Here is an 18,695-nt window from a genome sequence, read left to right on the forward strand (position 1 = left end):
GGAGCAGAAAAGAGATCACATGGGGAAATCAGCATGGCTTCTTGAAAATACTATGTACTTGATAAATATATTATTATTGTTATTGTTTATTATTATTATTATTATTATTATTATTAAGACTTAGAAAATAAGTGACCAGAAATTGATGATGTCTTGTTAGAAATAGCCACTGGTCTCATCACACCTTGCTGGGTTCGTGTGTATTATTTTCAGCCTGAATTAATAGTTTGGCTGGGGGTTACCTACTCTTGTCACTAGGAAGGCGAGGCAAAGTAATGTGTTTACAAGAGTGATCAAATTCACAAGCGCCTGACTTTCCATAAGGTTGGAGTTCACTGAAGACAAGAATGCCAATGTTATCACATGAGCACATGAAATAGTGTATGTATAAAAGCAAACACAGGAGGTATTTCCTACAGTAGCAAATATTAGTGCATCTGATTAACATATTACCAGTAACTGGCAACATATGGAATGGGAAAATTAGGTGGACGTCGAAGAATGTCCATATATGGTGCATATATAATACAGGCTATATAGGAAGCATCAGAGGCAGTGAAGGGATAAAAGACTGGATATATAATGAAAAAGCATCTTAAGGACCCTGGATGTCACATATAAGAGCTCACCTTTAGCCTGTACGCAGTGGAGAAGCACTAGCTGACTTGAAGTAAAATACTTTAAGCTATTGTTCTATTGCTTCTATTATCATATGCAAATCTAATACAGTATTACATATGCTCAAAGCTATGTTTCTTCATTTTGAAGATGTTCCTGCTGTATTTACGTTTGCAATATTTCTGTCAGCTGTATCATTAAAATAAATCCTGCATTTTTTAAGGTAATGATAAGCTAAAAATAGGGATTGTAGATATCCCAAAAAGACACTATTACTTGTCTGCCTGTTACTGATAAAAAGTTCTTTTAATTCAGGATGCATTATTCAATATCTACTACATGAAGTGTCAAACACAATGTTAAATTCTTGATAAAACCTTTAAAGTAATCCTGTGCTTAGTGTAATATGCATCTTCTATTCCTATGGTGATTTAAGAAAATGTATTCTCAACTGGTCTGTTTTTTTCACACACTTTAAATAGTACAATAGAAACTTTGGAGTTTTCCTTTAAACAATTTCCCTCTAAACTCTTCGATATAAAAAAAAAAAGCTGGTAAAAGCGTTTTTAAAAGTCTCAAGAGTCAGGTGGATGTGAAGTGAGGAGAATGGAGGAGGAGTAAAGCAGCCCAGTGAAGTGCTCTGTAATTAAAGTCTGCCGTGTGAAGCGTCTCCCAGAAACACAAGAAGGCTCAGTCCCACTGATACGTTCTCAAGAAATCCTCACTCTGAGGGTATTAACCCATCAAAACAGTTATTTCAAGAGTGGGTTCCTTTTATCCCTACAGATTAAAAGAAACCACTACCTTCACTCACTGTTGAATGTTTTTCTATTTTCATTTCTGGTTTCGCTCCTATTTTGCTTTTTCTTACTGGTGAACTCTCTCTACCACTCTTCAGATAAGTGATGTAATTTCTGTAGAGTGGAAAAAAAATGAAGCAGGACAATGTATTGCTGAGCACAGGACTGAGGGTCACCAGATTTAGACTTGGTCGCCTAAGGCCCTTCTGGCCAAGGGACCATGTAAGCCATCTGGAGCCCAGTTCGCTTCTCTGTGATGTAGGATGTGTCTTTGAAACGCTGCCGACTCTGTGTTCTGCCATCTAGAGCAGGATGAGAAGCATCACTAAGGCGTAAAGACCTTGTCAAAGGACAACAGGTTAAATGCGCTTACTTCCGGATGGGTGGATCTTCTACCCTCCACACATTTGTGTGCTTGTTGCCTCTGTTCTGTCTTTTGGGGATGGGTTTTCCCCCCAGGTGTGGTCCAACAGTCTGCATCGCTCCTTGCTTACAGAGTGCAGTCTATGGCACCCATTCCTTTCATCATCTTTGTCTTCCTACAAGGGGGTGTATTAACAGCTCAAAGCTTATGGCTATTCTGTGGGGGCTACAATTGAGTTTATGGAAACGGCTTTTCCCTTATTCACTCTGGTACTCACTTAGCACTACTGGCTGGGGCAAATCGAGTGATGCATATGACAATGCTTTTTCCTCAAGAAGACGATGATGGAGGGAGAAAGGCCAGCACTTAATATGTTAAAGCAAAGATTTAAAAAAATATGTGACAACAGGAACTTGTAATCACACTGTAATCTACGAACTAAACATCTGGTGTTGTCCAGGTAAAATGTAATATTATACTAAGCATCTCTTGTTGATTCCTAGAAGTTCTCTTGGAACATCTACTGGAAGGTCAACAATTCTGTGACTATTTTGGGTGTGGAGCACTAGGATTTGCTGGGAACACAGCCTTAGCTGCTGCAGTGTTGCAATTAAGTAAGACTGAGTTTATTCCAAGAAGTACTTGGTTAGCCACCTCTGAGCTAATATGTGATTTTTTTTTAATCCTTGTGTTTAATCTGTATCTGAACTTCACTGATTTTAGCTACTATAATCCCTGGGTCCCTGATCAGAATTTTCTTAAAAAAAAAAAAAAAACCTGGCATGTTCTCATAAACTGCATAATCAAAGGGCCCATTTCCCTTCCTAGCACACATATACCCTGTGCAGTGCTGGGCTTTTGCAATGGATGCTGCATATTTACTGCAAATATAGCAAGACTGCCACAGTTCCTAGCATATTTGATTTTCACAGAGAATCACATGCTTTTTCAAGTGTTGAGTCAAAGTGTTAAGTAAAAGTTGACATGCCTACAACTTATTTTTAAGTAGATCATAATTATCCACACTAACTGAAGTACCAAAGTGAACATAAAAATATATACCCTTGCTAGAAAGATCTAGCTAAGAAAGTGTGATTAGCAAAATTGAAACTGCTAAATTTCTTAATTATTTTTAATTAACAAATTGTTATCAATTCTGTTTAAAGAATTTCTAAAATATGTTATTGAAGTTAAGGTGGCTATTTAACAGAAAGCTTAAATATAGTTCCAAAAATCAAAATGACAGGAATAACTTTTTAAATGTTTATTGATGTGTATTTGTATTTATGCAGCAAATTTCAGCGACTATATTCATTTTAAGCTTTTTGGAATGTTGCTTTTCTGTACAAACACAGTGCTCAGGCCCTACCTGAATTAAAACAAAAGTGACTTGTTCCCATACTTTATATATGACTTTCTAATAGCACCAAGATTTCAAGGCCAAAACTTTGAAGCTAGGGTAACTATTTCTCAAGTAATAATCATGGATTATGTTTTTTTTTTTCATTTAAATGGTTGCTCTCTCATCCATGTTCTTGGCTGATATTTATTGTGGCATTTGTCATCAGGTGCCAGTTACTTGGATACACATCCATTTTTTCTAGTTTGACATTTACCTATTTAAGTATAAACAACCTGATCCCTGGCTATAAAACGAACTGGGATTTGATGCTTCCCACAGCCTTGGCTCCCAGTGGTCAGAGGCAAATCAAGTGCAAGAGCACGAAGCTCTGTGTCCCCTTGACCACACTCCACCCCTCAGCATCTCTAGACAAAGAAATGGAACGCACAGCATCCTCAACGTAAGGCGCAGTCTCCTAACTAATAGGCTTAAGTAGTTTGCATAGCATAATATTGACTGTTGGGTACAAATTAATGCAATATGTTAACAGTTCCAAACCAGACCAAAATTCAGAATGAGAAACTCAGTCAAATGTTGGCACACTGAAGGACCACAAAGGCAACAAAGAACCATGACGAGGTAGCAGCATGGGAAAATTTAAGCAACATTAATTAATGATGAGCAAGCAAACACAAATTTTGTAGCAGGCTGACAAAGGGGATTTGAAAGTCTGGATTAACTCTCGGTAATGTGGGACACCACACCAATGTGGGAGTGGCTCTGGTGATCCTGAGGCTCCCCACGATCTGTGCTGTAGCGTCTGTGTCAGCATGTGAAGGGGGCGCTGTCCTTACCTCCAGATGCTCTAAGATATAGGGCGGATTTGTCATGCCAAGCCTCAGCATTGCTCCCTCGGGAATCACTTCCACCAGCTTCCACAGGAGCGTGGGGAGATCGGTGCCAATATCTCTGCCGTAGGCCCCTGTGTCTTCACTGGTCAACCATATCTCACAAACACCCTCTGTGAATCAAAGGAGATAATTAACAAATCTGTCACAAAGCTGTTTCCTCCATCATACAGCTGCTCACTCTTTTTAATGCAGTATTTCTCCACACTATTATGCAGGCAGTCTGGCTATTCAATTGCAGAGAAAAAGCAGCTTATCCCATGGTGGCAGTGGGTTATTAAGTTCATTTTATGAACACCGGAGAGTGACAACAATGCTGTAAATTATCAGTGTGTCCTACGAAGTGATTAACATTCACAGCCAATCAGTTCAACCATGCTTCCCTCACAGCACTTTCACCAAGGCTAGAACTTCAGTCCCACCTCTGAGAATATCTATTTAATGAATACCACAAGCCCTGGAACTGAACCAGTTACTCCACTAAATAGGTACTGTCAGCAGTTAACTTGCTAATCAGTCTGTCACCAACCCAAGAAAAAATGTCAAGTATAGTAAAGGATTAACACACAAATTATTAATAATAAGAAATTTCATTTTACCTATAGTAGCTATTATAATGTCTTCTTTATTTAATTAAAAACAGTGTTCATTTTATTGCTGTGTTCAAAAACACTGGTCACTGTATAAACTGTGTTGGAAACTCCTTTTACTGACATCTTGCATCCTGTTTTCCATCAAATAGGAAATGCATTTATATTTTTATTGGTAGAATCCTGTCTTCAAATATTACAACTTGCAATAACATCCTTTCAAAAATTAAGAGGAAATACTTTTTGGATCACCTAGTGCTATTTAAAATAAATAAAACAGAGTAAGCAGGAGGCATCCAGGTTGTCCTGGTACACACTCAGAACCTTCCTGAACCCATATTCAATTAAAGGATTAGCCTATTTTAAAAGGCCAAATGATGTGCAGTGTAAAATAAACAATGAAATGAACCTGTGAAATTTGTTCATGCTCAGTGGTTTGTTGCTTCTGGAGAACTTCAGCACACAACACAGGCACATAAACTAAGACTTCAGCCCAAATCCAAGTGTGAGTTTCTAGAAAGTGTCTTGAAATTACAATTTTAAATTGTTTTTAGTTGACAGAAGATTTTCAAAACTACATTTAGATTTTCCTTGCCAAGAGAGAGACAACAAATAAAACACATGGCTTTTTATGTGACTCTGGACTTAAAATTTACAGAATAAAAAAAGCAAAAAAGACAAAGATCTTCATGCTCCTTAATATGTTCCATAGTTAGAAGACCTCCAGTCACTATTCTCTTCTATAGGATAAGAGATATATTTACTTTATCAAAAAGTCACTCAACCCGTTAACAACATTTTCACTTTTCCCTGCCTGTCTTATCTTTCTGAAATACAGGACTCTCACTCATACCCATACAACCAGAAAAATGCAGACGGAAGGAAAGTTTAATTTCCCCAAATTAAAAGAGTCACTGACTTAGCAATGAGATCAGGAGATTAAAAAAAAAAGACTGGTAGGGCTGGGGATTTAGCTCAGCGGCAAAAGCGCCTGCCTGGCAAGCGCAAGGTTGTGAGTTTGGTTCCCGGTACCGGAGAAAAACCAAAAAAAAAAAAAAAGACTGGTAAAAAAGTTGGAAATGATTTTAGTATTTAAAAATCAGCAGTGCTATACATACATGGGCTTTCTTAGTTGAAATTAAATGCATAGGTTCCAGAAACAATAAACATTTGCTTAGCTTTTATCATTTAATAAAAAGCTTTATCCTCTGCAAATAGTCTGGCATGTCTATGTACTATCTAAGTCTTACAATTTTATAAACATTCTCAGTACACAGAACAAATATTTCTCTATTTAAAGTGGATTACAATTAATGGTGTCATCTTCATTTTAATAATATAGTCCGTCAGACCCTGGACTCATACAACCTTTATTTTAAAAAAATTATCACAAAATCCACTCCAGGAAAAGAGATGGCTAAGTAACAACATAAACAGATTTTAAAACATTCTGAAAGAGGTTATAAAAACAGGACATTATCCATGATTTTCCAGTTACTGGCATTTGAGCAACACAATATGAATATTTTTAAATGAACAGAATAATTTTAATTTATAATTTTTCCATCCAAATGGTTCCATGTTATGCCTTATGTAGAGGGAGCAAGTTCCTGGAACAGTGCCTTGCTGTTGCTAGATGAATATAGAAGGGGAAAAATCACTCTGAATAGGAATGGAAATAACATCCATGCAGAAAACAGCAGTCTGCTCTTAAAACTGCAAAGGTGGGGACCAATAGCCCCCTGGTGGGCTGAAACTTCAAATTAAATCTCATAAAGAGGAAGCAGCTGTAACACTAAATCAGCAGCAACAGGAATAACTGTCTGTATGTTTCTAAGATCAAGGCTGCTAAAATTCTCTATGTAGCAACCTGGTTTAAAACACAAAGAGAAGTGAAAGACTGTGTAAAATATGAAACCCCTTGTCTGGAGAATATCACCTTGCCATTCAACCTAAAACTGTGTCAAAGAAGAAGTTGCAGTTAACCAACTTGAGAAAGCTGAGATTTTTGTAAGGTTATAACAAGCATTAATTCTAATGAGAGTTGACCTTTCAATCGTGAGACACAAGAATTATTTCATACTAAAAGTAGATTCCAAATGTGGAATCCTCACATGTGACATCCTTCCTCCTGGGAAGTCTCGTGATGCTTCACGTTGCAAGTGGTTCTCGTCAGGAGAAACTTGCATATGAATTCACCAGGGAACCTGAGGGCTGCATTAACTGCTAATGGACACATACTGGGACACACGCATGTCTAAATCTACACACTTAATTGGCTATCCTGATGGGCAGAAGTGCTTGGCTAAACAGCTTCACTCCTTAAGAATTTCAGTTATAAAGCTATATTGCTTTGCATATTCATTCTTTTATTTGTCCATCAAACATTTACTAGGCCCTTACCTACATGTGCCCTGCAGCTCTTTCGGCTCACGATACATACAAATTCATCATTAAGTTGGACCATCACTCAGGCGCTGGTAAGCGGCCACTGACACGCACCAGGAGAACTTTCTGAACATCCCTATGGGTGGTAGAGGATGGTCTTGGAGAACACAGAAATGAAGAAGCAGCAGGGCTGGCCTCAAGTAGATACACCATTTCCAATGAGAGAGCCCCATTCTGCAGTGTAACCTGGACTTTGATTAATACACGTCAGAAAAATAAACACCATGAAAATGAAAAAGTGAAACAGGAAGAACTAAGATAAGGCAATTAAAAATTTCCTATAAAAATACATGCCAAAAAAAAAAAAAAAAGAAAGAAAGAAAAGAAAAGAAAGTAAATGGCAGGTAGAAAAGTAGTAGACAAAAATCAGCTTTCTTTTCCAAAACAAAATTTTATTTTCCTAACATTGTTCATATACCTGATGTTGGTTCATTTTCCCAAAATTGTCCAGATTACCTGACTTTTGTTAAATATGCCAGGTTCATCAGATCATTCAGCATCTTTCAATGTTAATTTGAGTAAAAGAAAAAGCAAATATGGGTGAGGAATGAAATACACTGTAAAGGAGAAAATCCTAATAATATTTTTAGCTATTAGAATCTATTATCATCTTATCCAAGCAATTGCAGATCAGCCTAGTTATCCTGAACAGAGACTAATGGGTGGGGGAGTATAGCTCAGTGGCACAAGCGCCTGTCTCAGAAATGCAAGGTCCTGAGTTCAACTCCCAGTACCAAAAAAATCCCAAAAAAAACAACAACAAAAAAAATCAAACCAACTAAACAGATAGTAAATTCAATAGCTGGATTTCGCTCTCTGTTCCATAGTAATTTGAGGTGATAGAAGATGGAAAAAGTAGAAGACATAAAAAGTTAACAATAAAAGAGAGATCATATACTCAATAGAATATTCTCACAATAAAGAAAATTCTGTTTGAAATATCAAACTTTGCCAAATCTCAATCTCAAAAGATTCTGCTATGTCTGAACTTTACTGAAAGATGGGTAAAGATTGACTTCATCTGGTTAGAAAAAATAATATTTCTCTACTAGTTATTTTATCATTAAAGAAAATTTCCACCATAATGTGTCATTTCAATTATTCCATTATGAATAGTGTTTCTAAAAAACAAAGAGAGAAAAGACATAAAAACTGCAAACAATTATTAAGGGGATCAAAAGGTAAAGGGCACTAGATGGCAGGGAAACATATAATTAAAAATTTTTTAAAATCACATATTTTGAGACATACTGACATCTGTGATTATACTTATCACTGAAAAAAATGTTGGTATAAATTGATAATATGCTGCTAAACAAAAGCAACCTATTTATTTCATTGGAAAGGTCACAGTCCAAAAGAGTATTATTTTCGTTCTTTTACAGGAATTTAGAAATACTAGCTAGCAAGCTAAAAACAAACTAAACACCATAAAAGGATGATGTATGTTCTAAAAACATTGCAGTTGACTTTCCGGGCTCCAAAATCTGTAACAATGCTGCTGGAGCAGATTAAGTTACCTTTTTAATACTGCAGTGTATTACATTCTTGTGGGGTAGTTTTAAATACTCCCGGCAAGATCACAGACAGAAATGTCTAGGAAGGAGCCCTCTTGAGTTTCAGCTGGATGTGAGGAAACATTTTGTCTTTAAGAATCACAACAAGGTCGACTCCTAGCAGTCTAAACAATGGTGCAAAACAGCACAAAGAGGAAAGAAGAAAATAGTTAGATGCCTGTTCTCAAAAAAGTAGACCATGATAGTGGACAGAAATTTGTCTAGATCTCAACTCAAGACTAAAAGAATTGTAGCATAGTTTAGGGGAAAGAAAAATAAAGCCAGGAGGATTTTTTCATTATCCAGGCCACTGAACTTAAGTAAGAAACGAAGAACAAGTAGAACTTTGACTTTTAAAGCAAAGAATATTTTTCTGAATAATACCTTCTGGTCCTAAAGGTTCAGTGGCCTCCAGCAAAGGCATAGTCAAATAGTACCTGAAATTCTTTAGTTATAATTAGGGAAATCTGACAGAATATAAAACTTTTAAATTAACTTCAAGTATTTAAGCAGCAAATATAATTTTCTATCGTATTCTTATATGTGCAGTGTGGAGGTACATCAGGAATATGGTTTAGGTATCCTAATAGAAATAGAATATCATGTGTTCATTCACTCCTGCTAACAAGACTCAAAAAACGCAACAGGCACACAAACTGGATTGACAGTGAATCCACAACAAAAAATGAAGTCAGAAATGGTCAAATTTTACAACGAAACAAAAGACAGAGTAGATGTTGTTGACGAGTTATACAGCAACTGTGATGTCACTTCAAACACAAAGCATTGGCCAGTGGCTGTGTTTTACTCAATTCTGAGCATGTCAGGCATAAATAGTTTCATAGTTTACAAAGAAAATAACAAGCATGAAATATCAGGGAGAAATTTTCTTAGAGGATTAGGACTGGAATTGATAAGTGATCAATTACAACAAAGGAAGAACAATATGTATCTGGCCAAAGAATGTCGCAAAATAATGCTGGCGGAGACCAGTGAACAGACAGGTAAAACATCACAAAAACCTTCTAAAAAACCAGCAAGACCAGCAAGATGTCAAGTATGTCCTACCAAAGAAGACAGGAAAACAAAACACATGTGTGAACAGTATAAACAATACTTGTGTATGGAACGCATTGTTCTCATGTATAAAAACTACCTTAGGTGTAATAAGTTGTAAGTATTATTGTTATGATAGAATTTTATTTGTATTCTCATTGTAGTTTACACAGGAATTTATTTTTGTTGTTATTTTTCAGATTTAGTAAGCAAACAGCAATTGATATAGAAAATGTTGATGTTTATTCTAAACACTTATTACATATTTGATATTTTGTTTTATTGACATTTTATTTTCCTGGTATGTGCACATTGTATAGTATAATAGGAAGCTCCTGATAAAAGAGGAAGACAAGGGCAGTGACAAGTATAGCCCGGCAAACAGGAAAGGAAAGCTAAGCACACGTTCTGTCAGTGTAAGGGAGACTTGTGCATGGAACACTGCTGTCATGTGTGAAGACTGTCTCAGGGGGATAATTGAAGCAAAGATTATTTCTGTGGTAGAGTTTTGTTTGTACTGTTGTTGTTCACACAGGAATTTATTTCTGCCATTACTTTCCAATTTTAGTATATATACTATGAAGTAAGCACCCTTACTCTTTTAGATCTTGTAAGCAGGTAAATAGTATGTGTTGAAAATGTTGGTATTTATTTTACACACTCATTACATATTATAATTTAATATTTTATTGATATCTTATTTTCCTGTTCAGTACACATTGTTTAATATAACAAAACTGAAAGTTAAAATTAATAATTCATCAATAGACATACTCTTAAATTATAAGTGTGGGAATCTCACACACCCATAATGTGCTTTTTCTAAAAATTTACCTTAATGTCCCCAGTATTTAACCTATCAGATTATTTGCTTCTAGAGAGGAATGTCTGATCTTCAGTACAAATTTTTGACTCCAGCTATGTCAATGACAACACAAAAATTTAATTAATTAGAAATATTTGGGGTCAGCCACAGTGGCACACATCTGTCTTTCCAACTATTAGGGAAACTGAGGTAGGGGGACTGCAAGTTCCAGGTCAGCCTGGGGAACCTAGTAAGATTTTGTTTCAAAATAAAAAATAAAATGGCTGGGATGTGGTTCAGTAATAGAATACTTTTCTAGCATGTGAGAAGCCCTGGGATCCATTTGTAGTATGGGACAGATGGGGATACTGTGAAGACTTCTACTTCTGCACATGAAAGATTAAAGGGTAACAGGAATTACTTTAATACTTTAAATAACTAGAAAAAATGGCAAAGTATATGACATAACAATCATCAGAGATAAGGAGAAACAAGCACAGGATAGAAAATCAACATTAAAAATAATCAATCTTTTCTACACATTCATAATGAATTAGCTGGGAAAGAAATCAGGAAACCAGTTCTATTCATGGTATCTTAAAAAATATACCTAGGAATCAACCTAACCAAGGAAGTGAACAACCTCTACAGTGAAAATTACTGCACAGTGCAGAAAGAAACTAAAGATACTAGACAATGGCAAGACCTCCCATAGTCATGGACTGACAGACTTAACATTGTTAAAATGCCAATATTACCAAAATGATCTACACAGTCAATGTAATTCCCACCCAACAACCAATGGCAGTCTTCGCAGAGCTAAAAAAACAAAACAAAATCAAAATGCACAGGAAAAAGAAAAAGACCTAGAATAGCTATAACAATCCTAAACAAAAGAGTAAGGCTGGAGGCATCATAAAACCTGATTTCCAATTATACTATAAAACCACAGTAGGAAAAAAAGACTACAGTCACGGGACAAAAGAGACACACAGACCAAGGGAATAGAATAGAGGAAGCAGAAACAAACTCACACAACTGTGGTCATTAGAGTCTTGATGAAGAAACCAAAAAAATAAATGAATGAAAAAAAAAACAAAACATAGGCTGGAGAAAAGACAGCCTCTTTAACAAACAGTGCTGGGAAAAAACTAGATATAGAGTTTATATCCTCAATTTACATAGAGAATTGAAACTAGACTCTTATCTCTCACCCTGTACCATAAATTCTGCCTGAATTTGAAAAAAAAAAAATTGGATCAAATACTTGTTTCTTACATAACACCTGAAACTTTGAAACTGCTAAGAAAAAACATAGGGGAAATACTTGAAGCTATAGGCAGAGACTTCCTGAGTAAGACTACAGTAGCATAGGAAATAAAAGCAAAAATCATAAAAGGGGACTGCATCAAATAAAAAGTTATTGCATAGCAAGGGAAACTACCAGAGTAAAGAGACAGCCTGCAGAACAGGAGAAAGTCTTTGCTAGTTATTCTTCCAATAGGGAGTTTGATATCTAGAATATGTAAAGACCTCAATAAAAAAAAAAAAAAACCTAAAAAAAATCAAATAACCCAATCAATAATTGGGCAAATGAATTAAACAGACACTCTCAAAAGGCGTACAAGTAGCCAATAAGTATATGAAAAAAATGTTCAATAACTTTAGCCATTAAGAAAATGTAAATCAAAACTACACTGAAATTCTATCTCATTCCTATCCAAATGACTATCAAGCATAGTAAAAACAGAAAGTGCTGGTGTGGATGACAGGTGAAATGTAACACTGCTGGTGGAATGGGAATTGATACAGCCCCATGGAAATCAGTATCGCAATACCTCAAAAAACTAAACACAGACTAACATGTGACTCCACTGTACCACTCCTTGCTATTAGTCAAAAGAATTTAAGCTAACATACTGTAAGTATACCTGCACACCCATGTTTACTGTGGTATAATTCACAACAGGCAAGCTTTGGAGGCAGCTTAGGTGCCCATCAACAGATGACTAGATAAAGAAAATGTGGCATATATATAGATAGAGTATTATTCAGCTGTGAAAACTGAAATTATGCCATTTGTAGTAAAAAGGATGAACTGGAGATCATCATGTTAAAATAAACCATAATCAGAAAAAAAAAAAGTATCACCTTTCCCCTAACACGTGCAATCTTATGAAAATAGAAGACAGACCATTATTAGACAAAAGGAAAAGAATAGGGGACAGCACAGATGTGTAAGGTGGGGTAATACAGGTAAATGAAAGGATCAAACTATATTATACACATATATGAAAATACCACATTGAAACAAAATATTCTTTTTTTTTGTTTGTTTTTGTTTTTGTTTTTCTCCGGCACCGGGAACCGAACTCACGACCTTGCACTTGCCAGGCAGGAGCTTTTGCCGCTGAGCTAAATCCCCAGTCCCTGAAACAAAATATTCTGTAAAATTAATAGACACACACATAAAATATATATATATATGTAAAAAAACATGAGAGAGGGACAGAGAGAGAGAGAGAGAGAGAGATTTTTTTTAAAGGAGCAACAGGCACTGCAGGACTGTGATTCTTGAGAGAAACAAATGTGGCGAGCCCATGATTTTCTAGATTGCTGTTTGGAGGCATTTTCCAGTGCAAAAAGGAGGAAACAAAATAAAGTCTGATGATCTTAATAAATTATAGACACTGAGATTGGAGTTTAAGAAGTTACATGATAAAATCACATCATTTAGTCACAGGATTAAATAATATAGAAAAGAAAGTTTCACAGAAACCCAGATCCCAAACTCAGACATTTCCCCTCAGTTCTTTGACTAAGTACTGAGCTGGGCATGTGAATGCCAAAGCTGGTCAAAGAAACATGGGACAGCAGTAGGCCACACAATCCCAAAAGCTACACAAGACTCAGAACATTTAATGTTGTTTCAAAGATAAAGGAAGACCTTGGAATACGTAGGTCCATGGACTGAATCATTAGCAGGACAGTGCTGTAGCGGTAGTGAAAAATTGGTGTTAAACTAAAAACTGCTCCAGCCCTATACTAACAGATCTTAAAAGAAGGCTTCAAAAAGGTCAAATTGAAAGAGAACTATCAGCCAATCTGTTCAATAAACATAAATGCAAAAATCCTCAGCCAAATAATTGCAAATAGAATGCAGCATATTATAAAAAAGCTGATATAACACGATCAAGTAGGTTTCATCCCAGAGATGCAAGGAGGATTCAACATACATAAGTCTGTAAATGTAACACATCACATAAACAGGAACAAGGTCAAAAAACACATGATCATATCAACAGATGGAGAACAGTCTTTTGACAAAATCCAACACCTCATCATGATAAAAACCCTATCAAAAAACTGGTATAGAAGGACCATACCTACATACAATAAAAGCTATCTGTGACAAGTCAATAGCCAGCATCATACTAAATGGGGAGAAACTAAAAGCATTCCCCCTAAAATCAGGAACAAGAGAAAGATGTCCACTATTGTAGAAGAACTTCTGTGTTCAAAATGTATCAAAATCCAAATACGTCAATACTTCACAGTGTTCCTACTGCTTCTTATAAACAGGCTTGCTAATCACAAAATGTACCAGAGGCATAAGTTATACCTGAACTACTTTGGTTTCCACTTTGTTCCAATATTTGTAATGTTTCACTCACTCACTAAAGACCCTCATCCTACCTAACAAACAATATAAAAGTAACTTCCTATACCAGCTCAGTGTACAAACTTTGGGGTATGGAGTGAGTCTGGGCCTGCCAGTTTAATAAAGCTTGGTTCCTTCCACTTCTCAAGAGCTGCTTGGTTTCTTCACTTCTGGTAAACCTAAAATTGCTGTAATACTATCACCTCTGCTATTCTAGATAGTACTTGAAACATTAGCCAGGGCAACTAGGAAAGAGAAAGAAATAAAAGGGATACAGGTAATAAAGGAAGAACTCAAATTATCATTATTTGCAAATGATATGAACACCAGGACACTCTTAGAAATAATAACCAATTTCAGCAAAGTAGCAGGATACAAGATCAACACACAGAAGTCATTAGCACTTGTGTATACCAACAATGAACAGGATAAGATGGAAATTACAAAAGCAATACCATTCACAATGGCTTCAAGAAAAATAAAAATATTTAGGAATTAACCTAACCAAAGAAGTTAAAGACCTCTAAAAAAAATTAAAAGCTACAGTCCTCTGAAGAAGGACATTGAAGAGGATATTAGAAAATGGAACTTGTCCCTTGCTCCTGGATGGGGAAGACCAATATTGTCAAAATGGCCATGTTTTCAGAACTACTGCACAGATTTAATGCAGTCCCAATCAAAGTACCAAGAGTATACTTTACAGATGCAGAGAAAACAATTCTAAAATACATATGGAACCAGAAGAAAGCCTGAATAGCAAAAGTAATTTTGGGCAATAAGAGCAAAGCAGCTGCATAGCAAGATCAGAGTTCAAGGTATACTACCCAAGCAACAGTGATGAAAACAGCCTGGTACTAGAACAAAAGCAGACATGTAGATCAATGGAACAGAACTGAGGATACAGAAACCTCCCCAGACATATTTAACTATTTGATCTTTAACAATGGGTTCAAAAGCACATGTTGGAAGAAAGATAGCCTATTCAACAAGTGGTATGGGGAAAACTGGTTATTTGCTTGTAGAAACATCAAAAAAACAAAGTTACAGCTAATAGGCAATAATGGGGGGAAAAATGGAATTATACTCAATCCAGAAGGCAGGAAAAAGTAAAAAATTGGAAAAAGAAATGAGGGGAATTGTAATAAATCTTTATTTCAGAGGAGAGAAGAAGAGAATGGAATCATGGAGGGATACAAATAGAGGCATCATTTTCTTCTTTCTTTGAGAACAATTCAAGCAAATACAACACAATGTTCAGATGTGATATAGATAGACTTTTTTTAAAAATGCTATGTGCTATAGACTTTTTAATATGGTGGAAACAATTTTATTTTAAAACATTAATGACAATCTGCAATTTAAAAACTTTGATGAAGATCGCATTTTTAACTATTTTATAAAACACTTAGAGGCTAAATCAACAAATGAAGCAGTATGTTTTGAAACATTGGTCCTATAAGCAAAATTAAGCTAAATGATCTTTATGAAATTCTGCTATATGAGGCCAATTCAGAGAGCTAAATTCAGTATTTTAAAATAGAGCTCCACAATTTGTAACTAGATATGATTTTAATAATTTTGTGCTTGAAAGTGAGTGACAGCTACCTCTCTCTCCTTCCTTGGCCTAATCACAATGTTCATTAAACACAGATTCCACTGGATAGGGCTTTTCCAGTACAATGTCTAACAAAGTATATTAGGGTAATTAATCAATGTGTCTGAAAAAACCACACAGAATTATTCAAGTAAGAAAAGCCCAAAAAATTTATCTACTTCATTTTGCAAACACAGTCTCTGAAGATCAGAAAAGTTGACAATCTTGTCCAAAGTCATACAAAAAAACACCAGCAGAGCAAGGATTAGAATTAATCTTTTAATTTCCAGGAAGGAACTCCAATATAATTCTTCTTATGTCAGTTCAGTGACACAAAGAGAACACCTACAAAATGTTGGCTGTAATTTTGGCAATATATGAAGTACGAACTAAAACCTCAAAAGAAAGCTTTAGCAACACTAGAATAAGACAAGACTGAAACTGTCCTGGCCCAAAATTAGCCAGTTACAACAAAATTGTTTTCTCTTTTGTAAGTGTGCTGATTAAGTTTTTAAATCCTTTATGAAACTCTAGTAGGTCTGCCAAATCTAAGAAAATGTATTTTGATACCTCAACTCAAACTTGAGTTCACTTACTCTACAAAACCCTCATGAAAACTACTTTCACTGTCTATTCTACAACCTCACAGTTATTTTGCACTATTTCATGGGGCTTCCCAGTTGTTCAGGATTATGCTGAAGCACTAAAGAGGCTGTTTAATTCACCACTCACATTCACTGTAGACCTCCAACAGTGTCCTCTAGAAAAAAATTAACTCAGCGAATGCAGTGGGAGAGAGGAGTAAGCATAAGACAGTGGGAAGAAGTGTCTAACGTGATTTACCTTTGATTACGTGTACTATGTAGTGCCTCTCCTCTCCTCCAACTAAAGTGAAAGCCATAAGATTGAGATTTCCATCAGCTTTGTACACTAGTGCATCTCCTGCAATGCAACAGTGCCTGAGACACCGTGAGCACTGAGCAAATATTTGTTGCTTGAATGAATTACTCAATAAGAAGACAGGAAGGAAGAAGAGCATGAAGGATAGGATAGGGATGACCTGAAGAGCCTCCAGCTGCAATCGTTAGATGTGTTTACAGGGCAGACACACAGGAAAGTCACCGTATTTCAGATAAACATGAAATATAAATGCTTACTTGCACTGTAGTAGAAATTACACAATCAGAAAACATCTAGCATATACTATATGTACTTAACAAAAAGCTCCATAAAACAGACTGTAAAAAAGAAATCAAGGGTCACTTAGTCTTTGTTGCCTACTTGTGCCCTGATTTACATTCTTCCATAAACACCCAGACCAGTGTGGAGTGCCCACCATCACAGTAAGAAAAAGGTTCCTGAGAAATACAGAAGAATGAGATAATTCTACTCATGATAATTCTACTCATAAATGAACTTAATCAATTTTCTCTTTGAAATTACAAAAGCAGAATTCTTTTAACAGTAAAAAGGCAGAGCTTCATTAGAAAATCACTGAAGACCCTCAGTCTACCTAGAGATGTAATGGCTATCTTTTAATTCCAGGGCAACTCCACAAATTTGAAATCTGAAAGATCAAGCCAGAATATGCTACTCTAGAAACAATGAGCTAGCAGACAAATCTTAGTTTCTAAACACTGTTGATAAAAATTACAAGGGTTCCTTAGAAAAATGTGTAATTCCAGGACTGGGGTTAAGGGACATCCAAGCAAGCTTGGAATATTTTGTGGTAAATAAAGTAAGAAGTACTCAAAAATTATAAAGGCATATCAAAACAACATAGGAGCCAACTTGAAGAAGCTTCTAATGGTGAATCTTGGACAATTTTAGCAGTAAAATAAATCATAATAATAATGTAATATATTAAGCAAAATAGTATGACCATATTGTATCTTAAAGAGAGTATAACTTAGTTTTGCTTCTCTCAGAAAAATGTTTGAAAATGAATTACTGTGTTGAATAAAATTTATTTCAATTATAAAAATAATAATATAATATAAAGTACACAATAAAGTAAATACCCATGCGTACAAACTTTCAGAAATGAAAGTGGGCAAAAATAAATTGGCAGCAGGCAGGTCTTCCACATAAAAAATTCCAATTACTACATGTAAAAGGAAGGACAATAAAACGTAACCATCTAACCCCTAAGTAATTAGTTCTTGAAGGCAAGAATCATCAGTGGATGTTACAGTTAGGCCAAGTGAGGAGAAAGGATATTTGCATAATCTTTAAGTATTTTCTGATTGGACATTTATTCATTTAAATGAGGAAAAATAATAACTTCCCCCCTGAAAAGTCTGGCACCACCTTAATTAAGTGCTAAAAATGCAGCTTATCAGCAATGACACCTCAAACAGCCTGGGCCTTGATGCCCTGGAAAGCGCTTGTTGCTGTGATACCATTTTCTGGAAACCCCAGAGCGCTTCTATAGAACAACTGGCCAGTACATTTCAAAATATCAAGATGATAAAAGACAAAAACGGAAGACCAAACCCGAGCACAGGTGACAAAAGTAAGGACTCGATAATGGCAGTGTGGGAGCCGGGACTGGACCTGCAACAAGCAAAAGGACATTTGTGGGACAGTGGTGGAATCTGAATAGTTTATCAACTATAATACTATTTTTGCCAGTGTTACTTTTCCAGTATTATTAACTGTGCAATGGTTGGAAAAGTTATTACAGTTTAGGTTGTTAAAGGGCAAATGTGAACTCTTTGTAAATTTTTTTGTTTTTTAAAATAAGGTCTTGCTGTGCAGCCCATGTTGGCCTTGAACTCATAGCAATCCTCCTGCCTCAGTCTTCCAAGTGCTGGGATATAGGTGTGTACCACCATACCTGAGTTTTTGCACAATTTTTTCAACAGTTTGTAGGTCTGTATTTTTACACAAGGAAGTGCACAAGGAAGAAGATCAAGGCAGTGTTGGCTTTTAGGGCAAAGGACTAAGGATG

General features: G+C 35.8%; 1 protein-coding gene across 3 annotated transcripts in view; it reads right to left on the reverse strand.

Annotated features, from left to right (window-relative positions):
- Positions 1–18,695, reverse strand: part of Cdkal1 (CDK5 regulatory subunit associated protein 1-like 1) — a 594,324-nt gene that overhangs the window by 233,830 nt on the left and 341,799 nt on the right. For all 3 annotated transcript variants that reach the window (XM_005403380.1, XM_013503828.1, XM_005403381.2), the window contains exon 9: positions 3,979–4,145. In XM_005403380.1, coding sequence (XP_005403437.1) covers positions 3,979–4,145 — 167 coding nt within the window. The remainder of the gene's footprint in view (positions 1–3,978; positions 4,146–18,695) is intronic.

This window comes from Chinchilla lanigera, unplaced genomic scaffold (assembly GCF_000276665.1).
Source record: "Chinchilla lanigera isolate Chin_1 unplaced genomic scaffold, ChiLan1.0 scaffold00082, whole genome shotgun sequence".
In the NCBI taxonomy this organism is placed as follows: domain Eukaryota; kingdom Metazoa; phylum Chordata; class Mammalia; order Rodentia; family Chinchillidae; genus Chinchilla; species Chinchilla lanigera.